Source organism: Pollachius pollachius (genome assembly GCF_949987615.1).
Source record: "Pollachius pollachius genome assembly, chromosome: 1".
In the NCBI taxonomy this organism is placed as follows: Eukaryota; Metazoa; Chordata; class Actinopteri; order Gadiformes; family Gadidae; genus Pollachius; species Pollachius pollachius.
The window spans coordinates 23028970-23046465 of record NC_136934.1 but is presented as its reverse complement, the minus strand read 5'-3'; the positions used below and the strand labels follow the sequence as shown (position 1 = coordinate 23046465).

General features: G+C 45.7%; 3 protein-coding genes across 6 annotated transcripts in view; 2 read left to right on the top strand and 1 right to left on the bottom strand.

Moving 5' to 3' along the window:
• Window positions 1–4963, top strand: part of slc18a1 (solute carrier family 18 member A1) — a gene marked incomplete at both ends in the record, with an annotated part of 6292 nt that extends 1329 nt beyond the window's left edge. The window contains 13 exons of the mRNA XM_079729585.1: window positions 272–330; window positions 860–943; window positions 1138–1230; window positions 1612–1701; window positions 1874–1917; window positions 2126–2186; window positions 2284–2379; window positions 2538–2616; window positions 2817–2868; window positions 2971–3034; window positions 3140–3259; window positions 3991–4124; window positions 4874–4963. Coding sequence (XP_079585711.1) covers window positions 272–330; window positions 860–943; window positions 1138–1230; window positions 1612–1701; window positions 1874–1917; window positions 2126–2186; window positions 2284–2379; window positions 2538–2616; window positions 2817–2868; window positions 2971–3034; window positions 3140–3259; window positions 3991–4124; window positions 4874–4963 — 1066 coding nt within the window. The remainder of the gene's footprint in view (window positions 1–271; window positions 331–859; window positions 944–1137; window positions 1231–1611; window positions 1702–1873; window positions 1918–2125; window positions 2187–2283; window positions 2380–2537; window positions 2617–2816; window positions 2869–2970; window positions 3035–3139; window positions 3260–3990; window positions 4125–4873) is intronic.
• Window positions 4964–6020: 1057 nt separating this feature from the next.
• On the top strand, window positions 6021–10504 carry tti2 (TELO2 interacting protein 2). Of its 2 annotated transcripts, none has more exons than XM_079755123.1 (10): window positions 6021–6137; window positions 6531–7119; window positions 7285–7472; window positions 7811–7868; window positions 8141–8269; window positions 8439–8531; window positions 8680–8873; window positions 9551–9694; window positions 9988–10150; window positions 10329–10504. In XM_079755123.1, the coding sequence occupies exons 2-10, from the start codon at window positions 6532–6534 to the stop codon at window positions 10413–10415; spliced, it is 1644 nt and encodes a 547-aa protein (XP_079611249.1). In that variant the 5' UTR covers window positions 6021–6137; window position 6531; the 3' UTR covers window positions 10416–10504. The 2 variants fall into 2 exon arrangements, with proteins under 2 accessions (XP_079611249.1, XP_079611250.1); XM_079755124.1 differs by lacking the exon at window positions 6021–6137 and adding an exon at window positions 6171–6311.
• A 616-nt stretch (window positions 10505–11120) lies between these two features.
• On the bottom strand, window positions 11121–17228 carry LOC307087024 (uncharacterized protein). Of its 3 annotated transcripts, none has more exons than XM_079752418.1 (13): window positions 17111–17228; window positions 16608–16739; window positions 16290–16378; window positions 15293–15415; window positions 15066–15127; window positions 14650–14881; window positions 14274–14384; window positions 13930–14050; window positions 13699–13811; window positions 13404–13501; window positions 13169–13295; window positions 12596–12705; window positions 11121–12125 (listed from the first exon to the last, which is right to left on the bottom strand). In XM_079752418.1, exons 2-13 carry the CDS (start codon window positions 16723–16725, stop codon window positions 12068–12070), a joined length of 1362 nt encoding a protein of 453 aa, XP_079608544.1. In that variant the 5' UTR covers window positions 16726–16739; window positions 17111–17228; the 3' UTR covers window positions 11121–12067. The 3 variants fall into 3 exon arrangements, with proteins under 3 accessions (XP_079608544.1, XP_079608546.1, XP_079608545.1); XM_079752420.1 differs by having other exon boundaries at window positions 11121–12121; XM_079752419.1 differs by having other exon boundaries at window positions 15066–15124.
• Between the last annotated feature and the right edge of the window lie 268 nt (window positions 17229–17496).

The following is a 17496-nucleotide window of genomic DNA, read 5'->3' as shown; positions in this document are numbered from 1 at the left end:
ATAGGTTTGTCTCTAGATTAACCTCAAATAATATATCACGCGTGGTCTTTATAACATAAACACACACACCCTTGCTGAAGCACACACCCAAACACCCACACAAACTACACAAGACAGGCTTTGTTCTCATGCTACCACCATCCATGGAACTGACTGAAACTATATAGTTTGTCTTGCGTGTGGGTATGTGTCTTTGTGTGTGTGTGTGTGTGTGTGTGTGTGTGTGTGTGTGTGTGTGTGTGTGTGTGTGTGTGTGCTTGTGTTTATGTAGGATTGGATATCATATCCCAATGTTTGCTGGGTTTATCATCATGTTTCTCTCCACAATTCGTAAGTTAAAAACCTCTGCCTCTGTCTTCTCCATCTTTCTCTCACTACCCTTTCTCAACCTTTTCTCTCTACCTCTCTCTCTCTCTTCCATCTCTCTCTCCATCAACCTTTTTTCATCCATCTCTCCCTACCTCTATCTATCTTCAATCTCTCTCTATCATCCCTTTTTTCATCAATCTCTCCTCTCTCTCCTACATCTCTTCCTTTCTTCCTCTCTGTTTTCTACATATTAAGGTTTTTCTCCCTCTATGGCTTGTGACATCTGTCTGCATGCATCTGTGTGTGTCAGTGTGTAGCAATGTACCAGTGTGCGATTATAAAGGTGTGCGTGTGCATCAATGTTGACTGGTACATAACTGTACAGTGTAACAGTGTGTAGTGGTTTGTGTTTCCGCCAGTATGTAACTGTATGCTGTGTCAAGCTACGTGTGAGTGTGTGTGTGACTGAGGGCAGTATCGCTGGTGTAAGTCTTTGTGTTGGCGCTTCTGTGTCTAACCATGTGTGTGTGTGTGTGTGTGTGTGTGTCAGTGTTTGCCTTCTCAGGTTCTTATGCACTGCTGGTCTTCGCTCGTTCTCTTCAGGGAATCGGCTCCTCCTTTTCCTCTGTGGCAGGTAATCATCATCATCATCATCATCGTCGTCATCGTCATCATCATCATCATCATCATCCTTATTATCATCATTATCATAATCATTACAATAAAAGTCACCATCAGCAAAGATATCATAATTGTGTTAAAATGTATGCATGTATGTGTGTGTGTGTGTGTGTGTGTGTGTGTGTGTGTGTGTCCTCGCATGCGTAGGTTTAGGGATGCTTGCCAGTGTGTACACAAACGATGAGGAGAGGGGCGTTGCCATGGGGGTGGCTCTGGGAGGACTAGCCATGGGCGTTCTCAGTAAGGCTAACCTTAAAACACATTACACACACACTGCACACAACAATGACACACTCAACCAACGTTGTGTGTGTAACGAAATGTGTAACTAGTAACTAATGTGAGCAAAACAATTACATTAAAAAAAAGCAGTTTGCTTATTTTATGGACTTTCATGTTTCTCGAAATGTTTTTGGTCGTCCATTCATGACATAACCAAACCCTCACGATTTGGACATAAGCAACAGCTTAATAAATGTAATGTAATGTATACTGTATACAATAAATCTGTATTTGATGTGAATATTAAACATATAAATATCATGTAATGTGTGTTTTGTAATAAAGCATAATGTGTATTGTGTGTGTGTGTGTGTGTGTGTGTGTGTGTGTGTTTTCCAGTCGGAGCTCCATTCGGCAGTGTGATGTATGAATTTGTTGGGAAGAGCGCCCCCTTCCTCATCCTCGCCTTCCTGGCGTTGTTTGATGGAGGTGAAAAACTACTCACGACAACAATGAGGCTGTCACCGTCTCCTAACTAGTTCTTTAATGTTTTATTTAGATGTTGATGGGTGTTAAAGCCTCAACTAGTTGTTGACAGGTTGTATGTGTGTGTGTGTGTGTGTGCATGTATGCGTGCGTATTTGTGTGTTTGTGTGTTTAGCTTTACAACTTTGTATTCTGCAACCATCTAAGATCTGCCCTGGGGTGAGTAAATGTTTAACTCTCGCAACTTTATTCAAAGTGTGTGTTTGTGCGTGTGTGTGTGTGTGTGTGTGTGTCTGTGTGTGTGTGTGTGTCTGTCTGTCAATCTCAGACATTTAGAGTTCCAGTGGAAATAAATGTAATTTGGGAATTCAAATGGAGCATTGCAAATATGTGTGCGTGCATGTGTGGGTGCGTGTGTCCATTTCAGAGTGCGGAGGGAACCCCACTGCTAACCCTGCTGAAGGACCCTTACATCCTCATCAGTGCAGGTGAGCCCTTCTATTGCAACATTTAGGCTGGTCCATTGTTTGAGGAAGCATGGCAGCTCCTCATGAGATTGTTTGTTTGAATATGTGTTTCTCTCAGGCTCGCTATGCTTTGCCAATATGGGCGTGGCCATCCTCGAACCCACACTTCCTATTTGGATGTTGCAGACCATGTGCTCCTCTAAATGGCAGCTTGGTATGTACCATGATAATATACCATAATACTGCTGTGGAACAGCCAGAAACACCTGTGAATATGACCTCACTCACAGGACTTGCGTGTGTGTGTGTGTGTGTGTGTGTGTGTGTGTGTGTTTTGTGCGTGTGTGTGTGTACGTGCGTGTGTTGGTTTAGGTATGGCCTTTCTTCCAGCCAGTGTTTCTTACCTGATAGGAACCAACCTGTTTGGCGTTTTAGCCAATAAGATGGGGAGGTGAGACAACCAGTCATCTCTAATGGAAATACCCAAATGCCCCCTCGGCCTGAACTTCATGATTACAACTGTGAACAAAAATGTGACCATTCCTTACCCTAAAAAGCATTTTACATTAAATTAAATAAATTCAGTCAACATAACATGAACTCAGTAGACTTCCCTTGATGTAATGTTAAAGAAGACTGTTGTGTTGACAGGTGGCTCTGCTCCATGCTGGGAATGTTTTTCATTGGTATCAGTTTGCTATGTGTAAGTATCTAGCATTTGCTGTGTGTCTGTCCCTTATCTTTGTACGTTGTGTACTTGGTTTCGTTATTGTTTTTGATGACGATGATGATGACAATGTTACAGGTTCCATTTGCCACTAGTATCTACGGTCTGATTGGTCCAAATGCTGGTTTGGGCTTTGCTATTGGTGAGTTTCTCTGGATGTGTGTTGTTGTTACTGAAGAGATAATATCATAGTGTGTTTATTTTTACAAACAGTGTGTGTATGTATGAATGTATGTGTGCATTGTAGGCATGGTAGATTCCTCTATGATGGCTATTATGGGATACCTGGTGGACATTCGCCATGCATCGGTTTATGGCAGTGTCTACGCCATCGCTGACGTGGCCTTATGTATGGGCTATGCCATCGGTAATATACACACACACACACGCACGCACGCACGCACGCACGCACACACACACGCACACACATACACACACACACACACTCCCCAGAGTGAACAAAGGGCTCGCCGTGTACTTGCGGTATAAACATGCACACAAAACCCAGTTCAAGGGACTGTTTCACCCAAATGTTGCGGATCACCTCCATTGGATGAATGGGATAAAGTGAGTAAAAAAAAGTGTGCAACAGTTGTACTTATTTTGTGGTGCATTGTGGAAAGTAATTAGTGTACATACGGAATTAGATTTACTTCTACATTAACATTAGTGGCATTTGGCAGACAAATACATTTGTCAGTAGCAGGTGGAACAATATATATCGCTGTCGGTACAGTAAGGATGTTCATGGAACCAAGTGCCAAGCACTAAGAATCGCTAGGTTAGCCCATTCCCCGTATACAACAAAGATAGCTAGGATAAGATGCTACACAATCCTAAGTAATATAAGTAAGTACGACATACAATAAGTGCGTACATTAAGATTTCTACATTTCTATCTCAGGCCTCATTATAGTGATGTCCTAAGCACTATATAGGGCACAAAGGGACTTATCGAACATGGCCTGACAACATACCCCCCCCCACGCGCGCACACACACACACACACACACACACACACACACACACACACACACACACACACACACACATACACACACACACACACACACTAACAAGACCACTATGCTATCCCAGGCCCCTCCACAGCCGGCGCTGTGGTGCAGGCGATAGGTTTTCCTGCCCTGATGGTGGTGATTGGCGTGGTCAACATCCTCTACGCACCGCTGTGCTGCCTGCTCCGCAACCCCGCCATCAGAGAGGAGAAACTGGTGAGAAGACCTGAGTGTGTGTGTGTGTGTGTGTGTGTGTGTGTGTGTGTGTGTGTGTGTGTGTGTGTGTGTGTGTGTGTGTGTGTGTGTGTGTGTGTGTGTGTGTGTGTGTGTGCACATTGACAACATTAGTGTTCACATGCTAGACTTCACCAAAGATGCTAATTTCCATCAAGGCCGATACAAATACCGATACAATCCTTAAAATGCGAAATTCACGATACATTGCAAACATGCTACGTACTTCAGAAATGTACTTCTGCTTTCACATAACCAAGCATTGCCACATCCGTCCGGGATAGCAGTCTTGTAGGGCACGGTGTTTTTGGCGGGAGATATTATCCTTGTCTCAGAGGTCAGCTTTACTAGAACTGAGACAGCTTTAACCGGTTCCAGATATCAACACCCAACTGGACTGTGATTGGTTGCATCAAGTGTCAGGTCTTGAAGCAAAGGTGTAGCCAATCACACGGGGAAACCCCCCTCAGGAGCAGGTACCAGATTTATACTGGGGAAGATCAGCAATGCAGAAACAACCATAACTGACCAAGAGGGGCCGAACTAGGGAACTAAACTGATAAGGAACACAGGTTGACTAAAATTCAACAAATGAGACGCAAGGATAACAGGCCGTTCATGGGGTCGGGCATGTGTCGAAGACCAAATGTTTGAACTGTTTGTGTTTTGTGTGTGTGTGTGTGTGTGTGTGTGTGTTTGTCTGTGTTTGTTTTTGTGTGTGTGTGTTCCAGTGTATAATGCAGCAGGAGTGTCCGATGGACAGAGTGTGTTACAGCACAGAGGGGAGTCCAAATCTTCCAATGAGGGATGAAGAAGAGTGACCACACACACACACACACACACACACACACACACACACACACACACACACACACACACACACACACACACACACACACACACACACACACACACACACACACACATTACTGTCTCACTCTCTTGCATTATCTATGTTACATTGTCATGTCTCAATAAATTGATGGTGTTGTATATATCAGTAGATTTCTTTACATTATTACCCTGTCACTACTTATGATTTACCTGTTCCTCTCCTTATGGAGTCCACACCAAGAACCTGTGTCATTCATACTCACAACTAGCAACTGCCCACCCGGAGTAAAAACAGGGCCGCTTCATTAAAACCAATGTAACCCTCACATCATCAACCCACATGTCGGCATTATTAGATCATAAAAAAAACGTGTATTAAAGTGTATGACCTATTGTCTGTTTGTCAACTTTATGATAATTGTACGCAATTATCGCTGCAGTCCTTCCTGTGTGTTAAAGTGTTTATTAAACCTGTTTATTCAGTGTTTCATTCACCGTTTCACTCTTCGCGCTGACGTCACAGCTGTTAACCAATAAAACAGCTCAGATAGATGAAGGAGTGTGTACTACTGTGTGAGCATGCGTGTGTTTGTCTGTTTGCATTGGTCTGTGTCTATATGTTTTAGTGTGTATGAGTGTTAAGTGTTTGACAGTGTGTGCATAATTGTGTCTATGAGTGTGTGCATGCTGTAGCATATGCTCTTTCATTTCCTGTCTAGAATATGTTGTCAGGCAGTGAAACGCATTGTGTTTCACAAACAATCCACATCATTAAATAAATCATTTGTACGTCATTGATTAATACATAATAAGAAATACAGCTCCAATAGGTGGGGGAATGGGTGAGTTTAGCCATCTCTATGCAAATATATATTTTTTCTTCTTTTGGAAAATCTTAGGAAATCACAACAATGCATTTATCAATAGACTAAGGGGCATATTTGCATATTTAAAGGAGCTGAGTAGGAACCTTTAACTTGGACATTTCACGGGGCATATATGGAGACGAACGTCGTACGCCTCTGTAATGTGACCGATGCTGCACTCAACTCTGTGATGCGCACCACCATGAACTAGCAGTGCGTAGAGCGAGTCTTTTCATCCTAACAATTATCACTACTAATGACGCCGACATTTGTATTGAAAGTAAAACGATAAGAGGTAATTAAACTGTATTTTTTTTTTTCCACAACGAGCTTCAGTTATTACAGCCTTGAAGAACACTATTGAATCAGACCGCCGAGATGTCTTCATGAATGTCCTTATTATTGAGAGATTTTTCCAGTGTTCTGATGAAAACATAGTTACCGGATAGTAGCTGAATGCTGAAGAAAAGTAATATATATATAATAATTATACTCTTTACCTTTATTATATTATGATAGATGTCTGACTGCTTCCAATCCATTGTGTGTGTCTGTGTGTGTGTGTGGGATTGTACGCATATTGTTTTTCTGCTTTGTAGTTTGTAACTCGTATGTGTGTATGTGTTTGTTTCTGAGTTTGTGCAACCGTACATATGATCTGGGCTATGTCTGTGTGTGTGTATTTCAGCATGGACCTGTCATCGTTTCTCTGTCGCCTGCGCCTCTCATCCACGTCAGCCCGCCCCTTCCATCTCCCTGATGACGGTCAGCCCTTTCCACCAATCACAGAGGTGCTCCGCCAGCTGCAGGACAATCTGAGTGGAGTCGCTCAATGTGACGATTGTGACTCGGAGAAAGCATCTGCCATTGGCCAGGCGGAACAGTTATTCAAGATCGCTGACTCCCATTGGCTGACGTCCCCTGATGACAGCGGTCAGACCAATGGCGCGCCTGCGTGTGCCCGGCGGGCGGCGCTGGCGGACGCCTACGTGGGCGTCGTCCAGTCTCTCACCCGCTGTGCCGCTCTGCCCGCGTGCGAGGCCGACAGCGGCCTGCCCGACAGCCTCTACCGGGACGTCCCAGCCGGGGCCGCGCTGGTCTGCTCGGCCCTCTGCAGCCTGCTGGGGTGCCTGGGGCTGGCCGGGGGAGAGGCGGGGGGGCAGGACGTGAGGGAGGCAACCCAGGATGAGGCCCCGCCCACCGGTCGAGGGTCCGGGGCCTTCCTCTTAGCAGCTGTGGCCCCGCTGTGTTGTGTGTTTGCTGTGACCCACTTGCAGGTAGGCAGAATGTTGCAGAGCTGCGACGCTGTGTTTATATGACTGTATACACACTGTTTGTCAATATGGACGTATAGTGTGGTACAGCCGATGGATATCTTCATCATTGACGTGTGTGTGTGTGTGTGTCTGTGTGTGTGTGTGTGTGTATGTGTGTTGATCCAGGAACAGCCATGGACGGACGCCCGCTCAAGAGAGTCTGCCGGGCGCCTGTTGGGCAGCCTGGTGGCTGCAGGGGGGTTCAGGGACGTCCCTCACTTCCTCATGGGGGATGAGGAGGAGTCTGCAGGAGGGGGGAGAGGCCAGGCTGTGTTCGGGGGGCTCCTGGATGTCCTGCAGCCTAACCTGACAAAGTGAGTGCCTCCCCCTCTAAACACTAACAGACGTTTTTGCATCCAGTCTTCCTCACTTTGTGTTTTGGGTTGTATTTTCCGTTGGTCAGCATTTCGCATAAATGTCTGCTGGATTTGTCCACACTCCCTGCTTTCATTGCAACACACAATTCAAAATAATGTTGTTGTTTTTTAAAGACAATAAGAACTGTTGCATATCACACCTGCCGATGTAAAGTTAAAGGCGATCACTATTACATTATTGAATATCAGAATAGGCCTGTCTTGGCGGTTGCATTAATAAAGTTACCACTAAAATAAGAGAGTGTGTGTGCGTGTGTGTGTTTATGTGTGTCTAGGGACCTGTTGTTTCAGTGTGCAGCAGTGAAAGTGGTCTTCTCCTGGGCTCTTCTTCAGGTTAGTCGGACCTCGTAAAACATTGCATTATGGCTTGGTAAGAACCAATTAACAACCAAGTTAACCAGTTAACTATTATAAACTCAGATAACCGTAACTAGGCAACACAACGAAGTGGGAGTTAATGTGATCATGACAAGTGTGTTATGGGTAGTTGAGTGTGTTGACAGTGGTAATTAGTTGAGTGGGTTACGGATATTTGCGTGTGTGTGTGTGTGTGTGTGCTAGTAACGCTGGCTGAAGTGTTTTTCTGTTTTGTCTCTGGTCACCAGATGAGCCGCCCCTTTCTCTCCAACCACCTCCCCCGTGTCATCTCCCCCTCCCTCCTCCTGTCGGACCACTACAGGCCAGAGAACTGCATTCTGGGAATCCGTTGTCTCCATCATATAGTTCTACAGACGGTACACACACACGTGACGCATGCTGTAATGTATTTAATGTGTCGTTGAGCCATCCTGAATTCCCCGTCTGGGATTGGTTAAGGTACATCTTCACTTGGCTTTTACTGGTGAATGCTGGCCTCTACATGATAAATGATTGACCTTCAACTTGTGTGTTTGTCTGCTGCAGTCCGCAGCAGAGCTGCGTCAATACAACAGAGCAGAGGTGGTCTACCAGGCTCTCTACAAACACCTGTACACCACCAACGGCCCGCAGATACAGGTACGCATGGACACACACACACACACACACACACACACACACACACACACACACACACACACACACACACACACACACACACACACACACACACACACACACACACACACACCCAGGTGGCGATGTAAACACGCACTCCTGCTCCCAGCTGGTCCTGGCCTGCCTATTGGACCTACTGCTTGTCCTGGAGAAGCCTCCCTCTATCTCAGGCCCCCAGGAGGTCCCCAGGAAGCCCTGTCGCCACGACGACGTGGTGCGTCTGCTCCTCACCAACATGGAGATGGAGCACAAGGTGGCGCTGCGCCGCATCTACGCCGCCGCGCTGCCACAGTACATCCACAGGTCGGTTTATGGTCTGTCCTGATACCTGTCTGTCTGTCTATGGTCTGTCCGGATGTCTGTCCGTCTGTGGTCTTCAGGACAGACAGACGGTCTGTCCTGAAGTCCGTCCGTCTATGGTCTGTCCTGATGTCTGTCTGTCTGTGCTCTGTCCTGATGTCTGTCTGTCTATAGTCTGTCCTGATGTCTGTCTGTCTGTGCTCTGTCCTGATGTCTGTCTGCCTGTGCTCTGTTCTGATGTCTGTCTGTCTATAGTCTGTCCTGATGTCTGTCTGTCTGTGCTCTGTCCTGATGTCTCTCTGTCTGTGCTCCGTCCTGATGTCTGTCTGTCTGTGCTCTGTCCTGATGTCTCTCTGTCTGTGCTCCGTCCTGATGTCTGTCTGTCTATAGTCTGTCCTGATGGCTGTCTGTGCTCTGTCCTGATGTCTGTCTGTGCCCTGTCCTGATTTCTGTCTGATGTACACCCATTTAAACGGCATATTCTGATTCCACTTACGACATCACATTGCATCATGTTAACCTGTGATTTTCTATAATTGATGTCATGTATGATCAATCAATTAACCAGGAACAATTATCAGATGGATCGACTATGAAAATAATCATTAGTGTAACTAGGCTTCCTGTATGTGTGTTTGTGGTGTGTGTGTGTGTGTGTGTGTGTGTGTGTGTGTGTGCAGACTGAGGGTGTGTGCGTGCAGACACCTAAAGCGGCTGGAGCGCGTGCTGCTGGGTTACCTGGAGGTGAGCGACCCCCCGCAGGAGAGCAGCAGGAGCAGCACGCTGGAGGCCCTGGAGACACTGCTCCCTGTGGCCTGGCCCCGGTACTACACTCACTCACTCACTTCTGCCCAGTTTTATAACCCCTTTTCCGGGGCTGGGACTGTGAACGCAGCAGATGTTGAGAGACTGTGGAGCAGGCGCAATTTGATGGTGTTCAGACGTCTTGAGAGAGCCGGGAGCCAGAGGAAGCACATTAAAACAGATTTCTCATTTTGTTTTACAGAGACTTGCTTCAAGTAGAGCTTTGTTTTTATACTGAAAACCTCCTTGTTTCGAGAGACTATGTGAACATAGTCTCTCTTTAATCTCCCGCCTCCTCTGTCCGTCACTCCAGGATAGACCAGCGCCGTGTGGGCGTGTTCCTGCAGTGTTTGCTGCGGCTGCTGGTCGACTTGTCATCTGAAAGCCTCCTTTCTGCATCCGTCAAGGAGAAGCTGAACAATCAGACGGCTCGTTGTCTGACTCTACTGAACCACTGTTCACATGGCAGGGTCCAGGTAGGGGACATAATCACACACAGACAGACACACACACACAATGTAAAATCGAACCATAAAGCCTTACAATCTATCCTCAAAATGTAACTGCCTTGTGTGTGTGGGCTCTAGTTGGGAAGTGACTGGGTAAAGCACATGATCTAATAAATCATTGTGATGTCTGTGCGTCTTCCTTCAGTCACTCCTTCAGCTGGTAGACAGTAGCTGTGCCAGTGCTGCTGTGCTGCGTTGCCTAGAGACGGTCACCATGGCGACAGAAAGGTGACAGTGGCCCACTCTGATCTGCATGGCTCTTCTCTGGACATGAGGGATGTCATTTCCTGTGACTGCTGATGTCACAGCTTTCACATTGACATCACCAAACTGAACCAATTAAAGTAACATTTTTGTATTCTGGGTTTGGGAGTGTTTTCATTGATATTGGTGTGGATTAGCCTTGTTCTTTTTCAGGACGGACACACACACACACACTAGGGCTGGGTATTGCCAGGTACCTCAAAATCGATTTTGATTTGATATTAATTTAATTATATTTAATTAGCAAAAAGGGAATACAACATTATATAGTATTTGAATACAACATTGTATAGTATTGTTCCTGAGCTAAACTTGCAGCATAAAATTAATAATCATAACATGGACAAATATAAAAGTGCATGTAAATTTAGGCATACTTGGTTCTTGATTGCAATGACTGAGTATGCTTCTTTTTATTTATTTATTTTTAAATGGAAATAATCGATTTCAAACTATTTCTGAATCAAAATTGAATCGAGAACAAATAAATTGCAGTGCATTGATGAATCGATATTTTTACTCAACCCTAACACACACACACACACACACACACACACAGGACAAGGTATGTTGCATACAGAATGGGTCAGCAGTACACTCATAGCATTAAGCTTCCTAGAGCTCAACATTCAAATCAATACATAAACACGCCCACATTAATTCAATAGCGTTTTATTTGAAGTAAAATTTGCAATAAACTTTGCCGTCAGTGTTGGTTTACATGGGGCAATTGTACTGTTACATAGACGGTCCTCCATAGAAAAAAAATAGGTGTTTACAGTAACATGGTTAAATGAGTGGCCGGGTTCACGTAAAGAAGGCACGCATGTGTGAACAATCATGTGAGGGAGTAATGTCTCCTGAAAGGCAGTCAGAGGTGGAGACTAAGTTGAAACTACGCCGACAATGATGTTGTTGTGTGACCGACACCATCCGGACCATTCCGCCTATGTTGCATGGAGTTCAGAGCAGTCCTGTTTGTACTAATTTTCACCCCAACTTTCTTTTCAGAGTCACTTCTTGATTGTCATTGTCATATATACATAGAAAACTCTTTGTCCAGTCCAGCAACACATTCCAGTCCTCAGCTGAAAGGTAGTCCAGTGGTCGGGGGATGAACGTGTGATGCACTTATCATACCGTCTGCATAGAAACACCCGTCTGTGTACAAAGGGGCGGCATGTGGCTCAGGAGGTAGAGCGGGTTGACTGGTAACCGGAAGGCTGCTAGTTCGATCCTGGGCTCCTCCTAGCTGAGTTTTGAGGTGTCCCTGAGCAAGGCATCTAACCCTAACTGCTCCTGACAAGCTGGCTGCTGCTTGCATGGTTGACACCACCGTCGGTGTGTGGATGAATGTTGTCAATAATGTGAAGCGCTTTGAGTCGCGACTGGTTAGAAAAGCGCTATATAAATGTAATCCATTTACCATATTGGTAACCCTGAGGCGCCACAGCATTGGTTTGCAGAGGCTTTACCTCACATCAAGATTCCTGGTTGTATATTTTAAAATTAACAAAGAAAAGGTTGATCACCAAAGGTCAGTTTCAAAAGGTTCTGCGTTTTAAAACCAGGAAACTGGACGTGAGCTGTGTGCGTGAGTCGCACCTGTGTCTCCGGTCTTCATCGTCTCTTTCCCCTACTCCTCCCTCTCACCTGCTGAAGCTCCGCCTCCGTCTGCCTGGACACACAACAGGAAGTCAACTTACATTTCCTTATTTGGGCTGTGATTCAAAGTATGAAAATATATATATATACCGAACCTCATTTATTGATTGATACCTATTCACATTTCCAAGTCATCTTCAGGACATTTATATTCAAAATGAGATGTGTCCCATGTTCTAGGATTCCTCAAATAACTAGTCCCAGAAAACAACAGATTTTCTACTTTTACTAACGGACACACCAGTTATTAAAATCCCATATTATATATCCCATATGGTATTTTTCTCACTGTCAATTTCCTCAAAATATCATACTTTTTTGATTTCATTACATCTGAAGTACATTTTCAAGTTAATTTAAAAACAATTTTTAAGGTAATGAGCATTTCAAACTTGGATCTGCTACAGCCCATAGGATCATATATCTTCACTCATAACAACTCAATTCCCTGGATGAGCTGACTTGTGTTTGATGGATGCTCACCAGAGCTGCTGTTTGGTCTCCAGGAGACAGGTAGCGCTCTCGTCCAGTCTGTGTTTCAGCCCCTCCAGCTCTGACTGAGACAACACCAGCTGCTTCTGCACACATCTGGCCTGTGACCGTAAAGCACAGTTATATTTAAACCCAGAAATACTGGTCTGTGTGTGTATATTCTGTCTGGTATAGTGTGTGTGTGTGTGTGTGTGTGTGTGTGTATCTTGTGTCTGGCATAGTGTGTTTGTGTGTGTGTGTGTATCTTGTGTCTGGTATAGTGTGTGTTTGTGTGTGTGTACCTTGTGTCTGCTAAAGTGTGTGTGTGTGTCTTGTGTCTGGCAAAGTTTGTGTGTGTGTGTGTGTTTGTGTGTGTGTGTACCTTGTGTCTGGTATAGTGTGTGTGCGTGTGTGTGTGTTTGTGTGTGTGTACCTTGTGTCTGGTATAGTGTGTGTATCTTGTGTCTGGTATAGTGTGTGTGTGTGTGTGTGTATGTGTACATTGTGTCTGGTATAGTGTGTGTGTGTGTTTGTGTGTGTATCTTGTGTCTGGTATAGTGTGTGTGTGTGTGTGTGTGTGTGTACCTTGTGTCTGGTATTGTGTAGACAGCTTTGTGCATCCATCAGGCGTCGATCTGCCTGTCTGAGTTCTGCTCTCCTTTTTAACAGAGTGTGTTCCACACACTGCACCTCCTCACACAGACACACACACCTGGCCATACACACACAAACAATTTCAAGCATGTTTTGTAAGATAATGGACATGTAAACATTACTATGTGGATGATCCGGCATGTGTGTGTGTGTGAGGGAGTGAGACCTGTTTTGTTGACTTGTTGACCTGAGCGGTTCCCTCCCCAGATGGATTATCTTCCTCTCCTCTTCCAACCTCTTCCTCTGCTCCTCTAATCTGTCAATCTGTCGAGGCAAAAGGCAAATAAGTCAAAAGCAGGTGAGTGTTTTGGTTCAATCCAATGTTTTGGTTATAAATAACAATTAATCTAATGCAATAGCTCTGTGCTATGTGTAAGTGACATTGTGCATGTGTAATGTCCAGCGCGTCACGTCACAACATTAGCAAATTAACCTTGGAGCATAGGCTCCACCCCCCTTACCAGGTCTGTGTGCTCTGGGAGATTACAGGCTGGAGAAGGGGAACAACCACAGAGGGGCTCCTGGCTGTCTGCTATCCCAGCAGGGAGGCCTGTAGCTCCGCCTTTCCCTCCATCTTCAGTGCAGAGGGGAGAATAGGGGCAGGGACACATTGAGAGTGTGTGTGTGTGTGTGTGTGTGTGTGTGTGTGTGTGTGTGTGTGTTGGCGTGTGGGTGTGGGTATGTTTGTGTACCAGTGTCTGTAGGGTTGTCATCTACACTGTAGTGGTCCAACCGTGGTGGCATCTTCATGTCAGAGCGCCCCCCTTCAGGTGAACTGAGGTAGTGCAGCCCCAAGCCAGAGTCCGGAGGCTCCTGAGAGGACAGAGAGACAGACAATATTGTCGTTATTGTTCTTAAGGTAATGTATGTGAACTGCTCTGGTAAGAATGTATGCCACTAAAGAACTCAAAATAAGAAAATATCAACATTAGGAGCATTTTATTTCATACCCATTATGTATGAACGTGTGTGTTCCTGCTTTGCGTATATTAGAGAGTGAGTGAGTGAGTGAGTGTATGTGTATGTGTGTGTTTACCTGATGTGGTTCCAGTTGTTCTAAAGTATCAGAGAGAGCCCGGAGCTGTTGTGTTGTCCACCTTATCGTCAGGTCTGTGTGTCGTCGTTCTCTCCTGGACAGCACCTCTGCCTGGGAAGACGCAGCCACAGCCGTTTCGTCTCAACTGGTATTATAGTGGCAATTTTCATTGGCATCAGCCAGACAGTATAACAGTACTGTATACTGTATTTACTTTTCCTTTTATCAGCTTTTGAAAATGTGATTCATGCAAAGAACCAATTAAGTGTTAGGGGACATCTTGGCAGACTACAGGTAGACTGACGACATTGGGAATCGAACCCAGTACCTTTCGGCTCCGGGTCCAACATACATCTGTGAGACCGTGCACACTGACCATCCTGTGCTGGAGATTCTGGACCTGGGCCTGGGAGTTGAGTAGGCCCTCACATGCTCCCTGTGAATCCGCCCTCAGCCTCTCACCCTGGATGTGTTGGTCTCGGACCTGTTGGTCCTTGGTCTGCTGGCTCTGCTCCTGGGCCCTCCGGATCTGGTCTGCTACATATTGCTGGATGCCCTGGTACATCTGCCTCAGCCTGTCACTAAACAGGTCCTCCAGGCCATGGGAGCTGGAGAAAGATAGCAATGGAACAACGTGGACCGTTTTCAGGCCTTAGAAGACCTTGCTTTTCTGTTATGATCTCCCTGCATGCACTTAAGTATCACATACAAATCCTATATCTTATTCCTTGTACTGAAGGAGTTGTACACATGACAATTGTTTATGTGATGTCGATCATGGAGTGGTGGTACCTGAAGCAATCCTGTCCACTGATCAGAGCCTGTAACAACTGGTCCAGACCATCCTGAAACTGCTGAAAAACCACACACACACACACACACACACACACACACACACACACACACACACACACACACACAACAAATGCATTAATCTTTAACATCACCTCAACTAGATGTATTCTACACACACACATACACACGCACCCAAAAACACACACACACACACACACACACACCTGTCTGTGTGTCCTGGCTTCTGTCTCCAACCGCCTGCAGTGGAGCTTAACGGCCTCCAGTTGGCGCTGCAGAGCCTGGTTCTGTGTCCCCAAGCAGCGAGCCTCATCCTGGGCCTGACAGACCTACTCACACCAACACAACATCATGTACACAAACTGGTTACTAAGACAATGTCATGTATAACAACTGCAAGACAACATCCTAGAGACACACTGGTTACCATGGCAATGTCCTAGGGGCACACTGGTTACCAAGGCAACATCATTGATACACCCTTGTTGCCATGACAACGTCCTAGAGACACACAGGTTACCAAGACAGCATACGAGAGACACACTTGTTACCATGACAACGTCCTAGAGACACAGTGGTTACGAAGGCAGGGCCTAGAGACACACTGGTTAGCAAGACAACACCCTAGAGACACACCGGTTACCAAGGCATTGCCTAGAGACACACTGGTCACCCAGACATCACCTTAGAGACACATTGGTTACCGAGACAATGTCCTAGAGACCTATTGGTTACCAAGACAACATCCCAGAGACAAAGGTTACCAAGACCACATTTACACATAGGCCTGTTGCAATGGAAGGGCCCGCTACTCTAAGGGCCTGACCAATATGTTGATTTCAATGAGGCTCAAACTAAAGATTGAATCAAAGCATAATTATAACATATTATAACTAGCCCTGGGTCTCTGCTCCTTCTTTTCTCCGCCAGCGAGAAATAAACCAAATAGAGCCAGTCACAGCTATGTGGTTTAGCCTCATCGATGTGTCGCCACATGTTTGGAGTGGTGTACATAAAGCCACGGTGGAAGCCACTACTAACATAAAGACACGAGGCATACCCAGAGTGGCTATGCCCCGTGTCACAAAGCCTCTGAGGAAGGCTGTGAGAATGCAGTTGTAGCGATGACAATGATGAGGTATAAAGAGGCACAGCCATCTACCCATGTCTCTATCAATCCTATTATGGGATGTCTCCTCTTGCCTGCTGTCTGAGCCCCCCCATGTAGTCTTGAATCCCAGAGATGATTCCTTGCAAGTCCACCTGGAGAGCCTCATTCACCAGGATCTGGCCTGGGGACACAGACAGACAAAGGGGGAGTTAATGACTCAACATTGAAGAAACAATTTAATCAAGACTAGAACACCTGACTTCTGCAAACAGATTTATGGACTATGTGATCGTGCATGTACCGGCATTAACAAGACCAAGACCAGCTGACATGAATGGATATCTTATGTGTGAAATGAAGAAGGTGATACAGTCAGCCTCATGCGACTGGTGCTCTGTTGATGTTCTCACCTTCAGTTAGCTGCTGCTCCAGTTGTTTAATCTCCAGTGTCTCCATGGCGATGCGCGACAGCATGTCCTCAAGACGAACCTCCAACTCTTGATGCTTCTTGCTAGTCATCATGGCCATCAAGACAACGCACTCTGATTGGTGAACGGTTCGTCCCATGGGCCAATGTGGGGTCAGACACAGACAGCGGTCAACCACAGCACAGAGAACCTTGTCTGGAATTCCCAGTGAGACGGAAGTGGATCAGCACTTTGAAAAGCAAAATTGCCGGTTGCTATGAGTACAGGAGATGCTACTTTCACGTCTCCTTAGTTTCTGTTACACTAATTTAGTGTAACACCAATTCTTGGTAACTGCCACTATAACTACTACCTTTTGACAAAACATCAGATACACACACACACACACACACACACACTCACACACACACAGCTCTGTTTGTGTCTGTTTGGGAAGGGGTTCCATTTGTGTCTGGTATAGTTCCCTTTCAGCAGAGCATACTTACAGCGGTCAGAACAGAAGAATATGACCTGGTTCTGGTCTTCTGGTCTCCTCTGTTGTGCTGCTCTGTTTACTCCAGAGACAGCAGCACAGGACTCATGGCATCACACACTGCATATCCCTCCTCCTCCTCCTCCTCCTCCTCCTCAACCTCCTCCTCCTCACCCAGCTCTACAGTTAACTAAAGATGACTCGATTGGTGCTACAGCTCTACAGACTAAACTTCACTCGGATGAACAGCACTCACTCCTTTATTTACTTTCTCTTTATATGTATGCCCTATCTTCTCTATCTCTCTCTCCCCGTGTCTGTTAATGACTTCACTTCTTCTGAACACAAATACTTCCCTCTTTCTTTGAATGAACACAGGAAGCTTCCCTTCCAGCCAAT

Bases quoted from the DNA above. Each gene is read 5' to 3' on its own strand.
- tti2 (XM_079755123.1), top strand. From the start codon at position 6,532: ATGGACCTGTCATCGTTTCTCTGTCGCCTGCGCCTCTCATCCACGTCA. The intron at 7,473-7,810 runs GTGAGTGCCTCC...ATGTGTGTCTAG, and splicing joins CTGCAGCCTAACCTGACAAA to GGACCTGTTGTTTCAGTGTG. The intron at 9,695-9,987 runs GTACTACACTCA...CCGTCACTCCAG, and splicing joins CTCCCTGTGGCCTGGCCCCG to GATAGACCAGCGCCGTGTGG.
- LOC307087024 (XM_079752418.1), bottom strand. From the start codon at position 16,725: ATGGCCATGATGACTAGCAAGAAGCATCAAGAGTTGGAGGTTCGTCTT. The intron at 13,812-13,929 runs GTACACAAACAT...TCTGCACTGAAG, and splicing joins TGACAACCCTACAGACACTG to ATGGAGGGAAAGGCGGAGCT. The intron at 13,296-13,403 runs GTCTCACTCCCT...GTGTATGGCCAG, and splicing joins TCAACAAGTCAACAAAACAG to GTGTGTGTGTCTGTGTGAGG.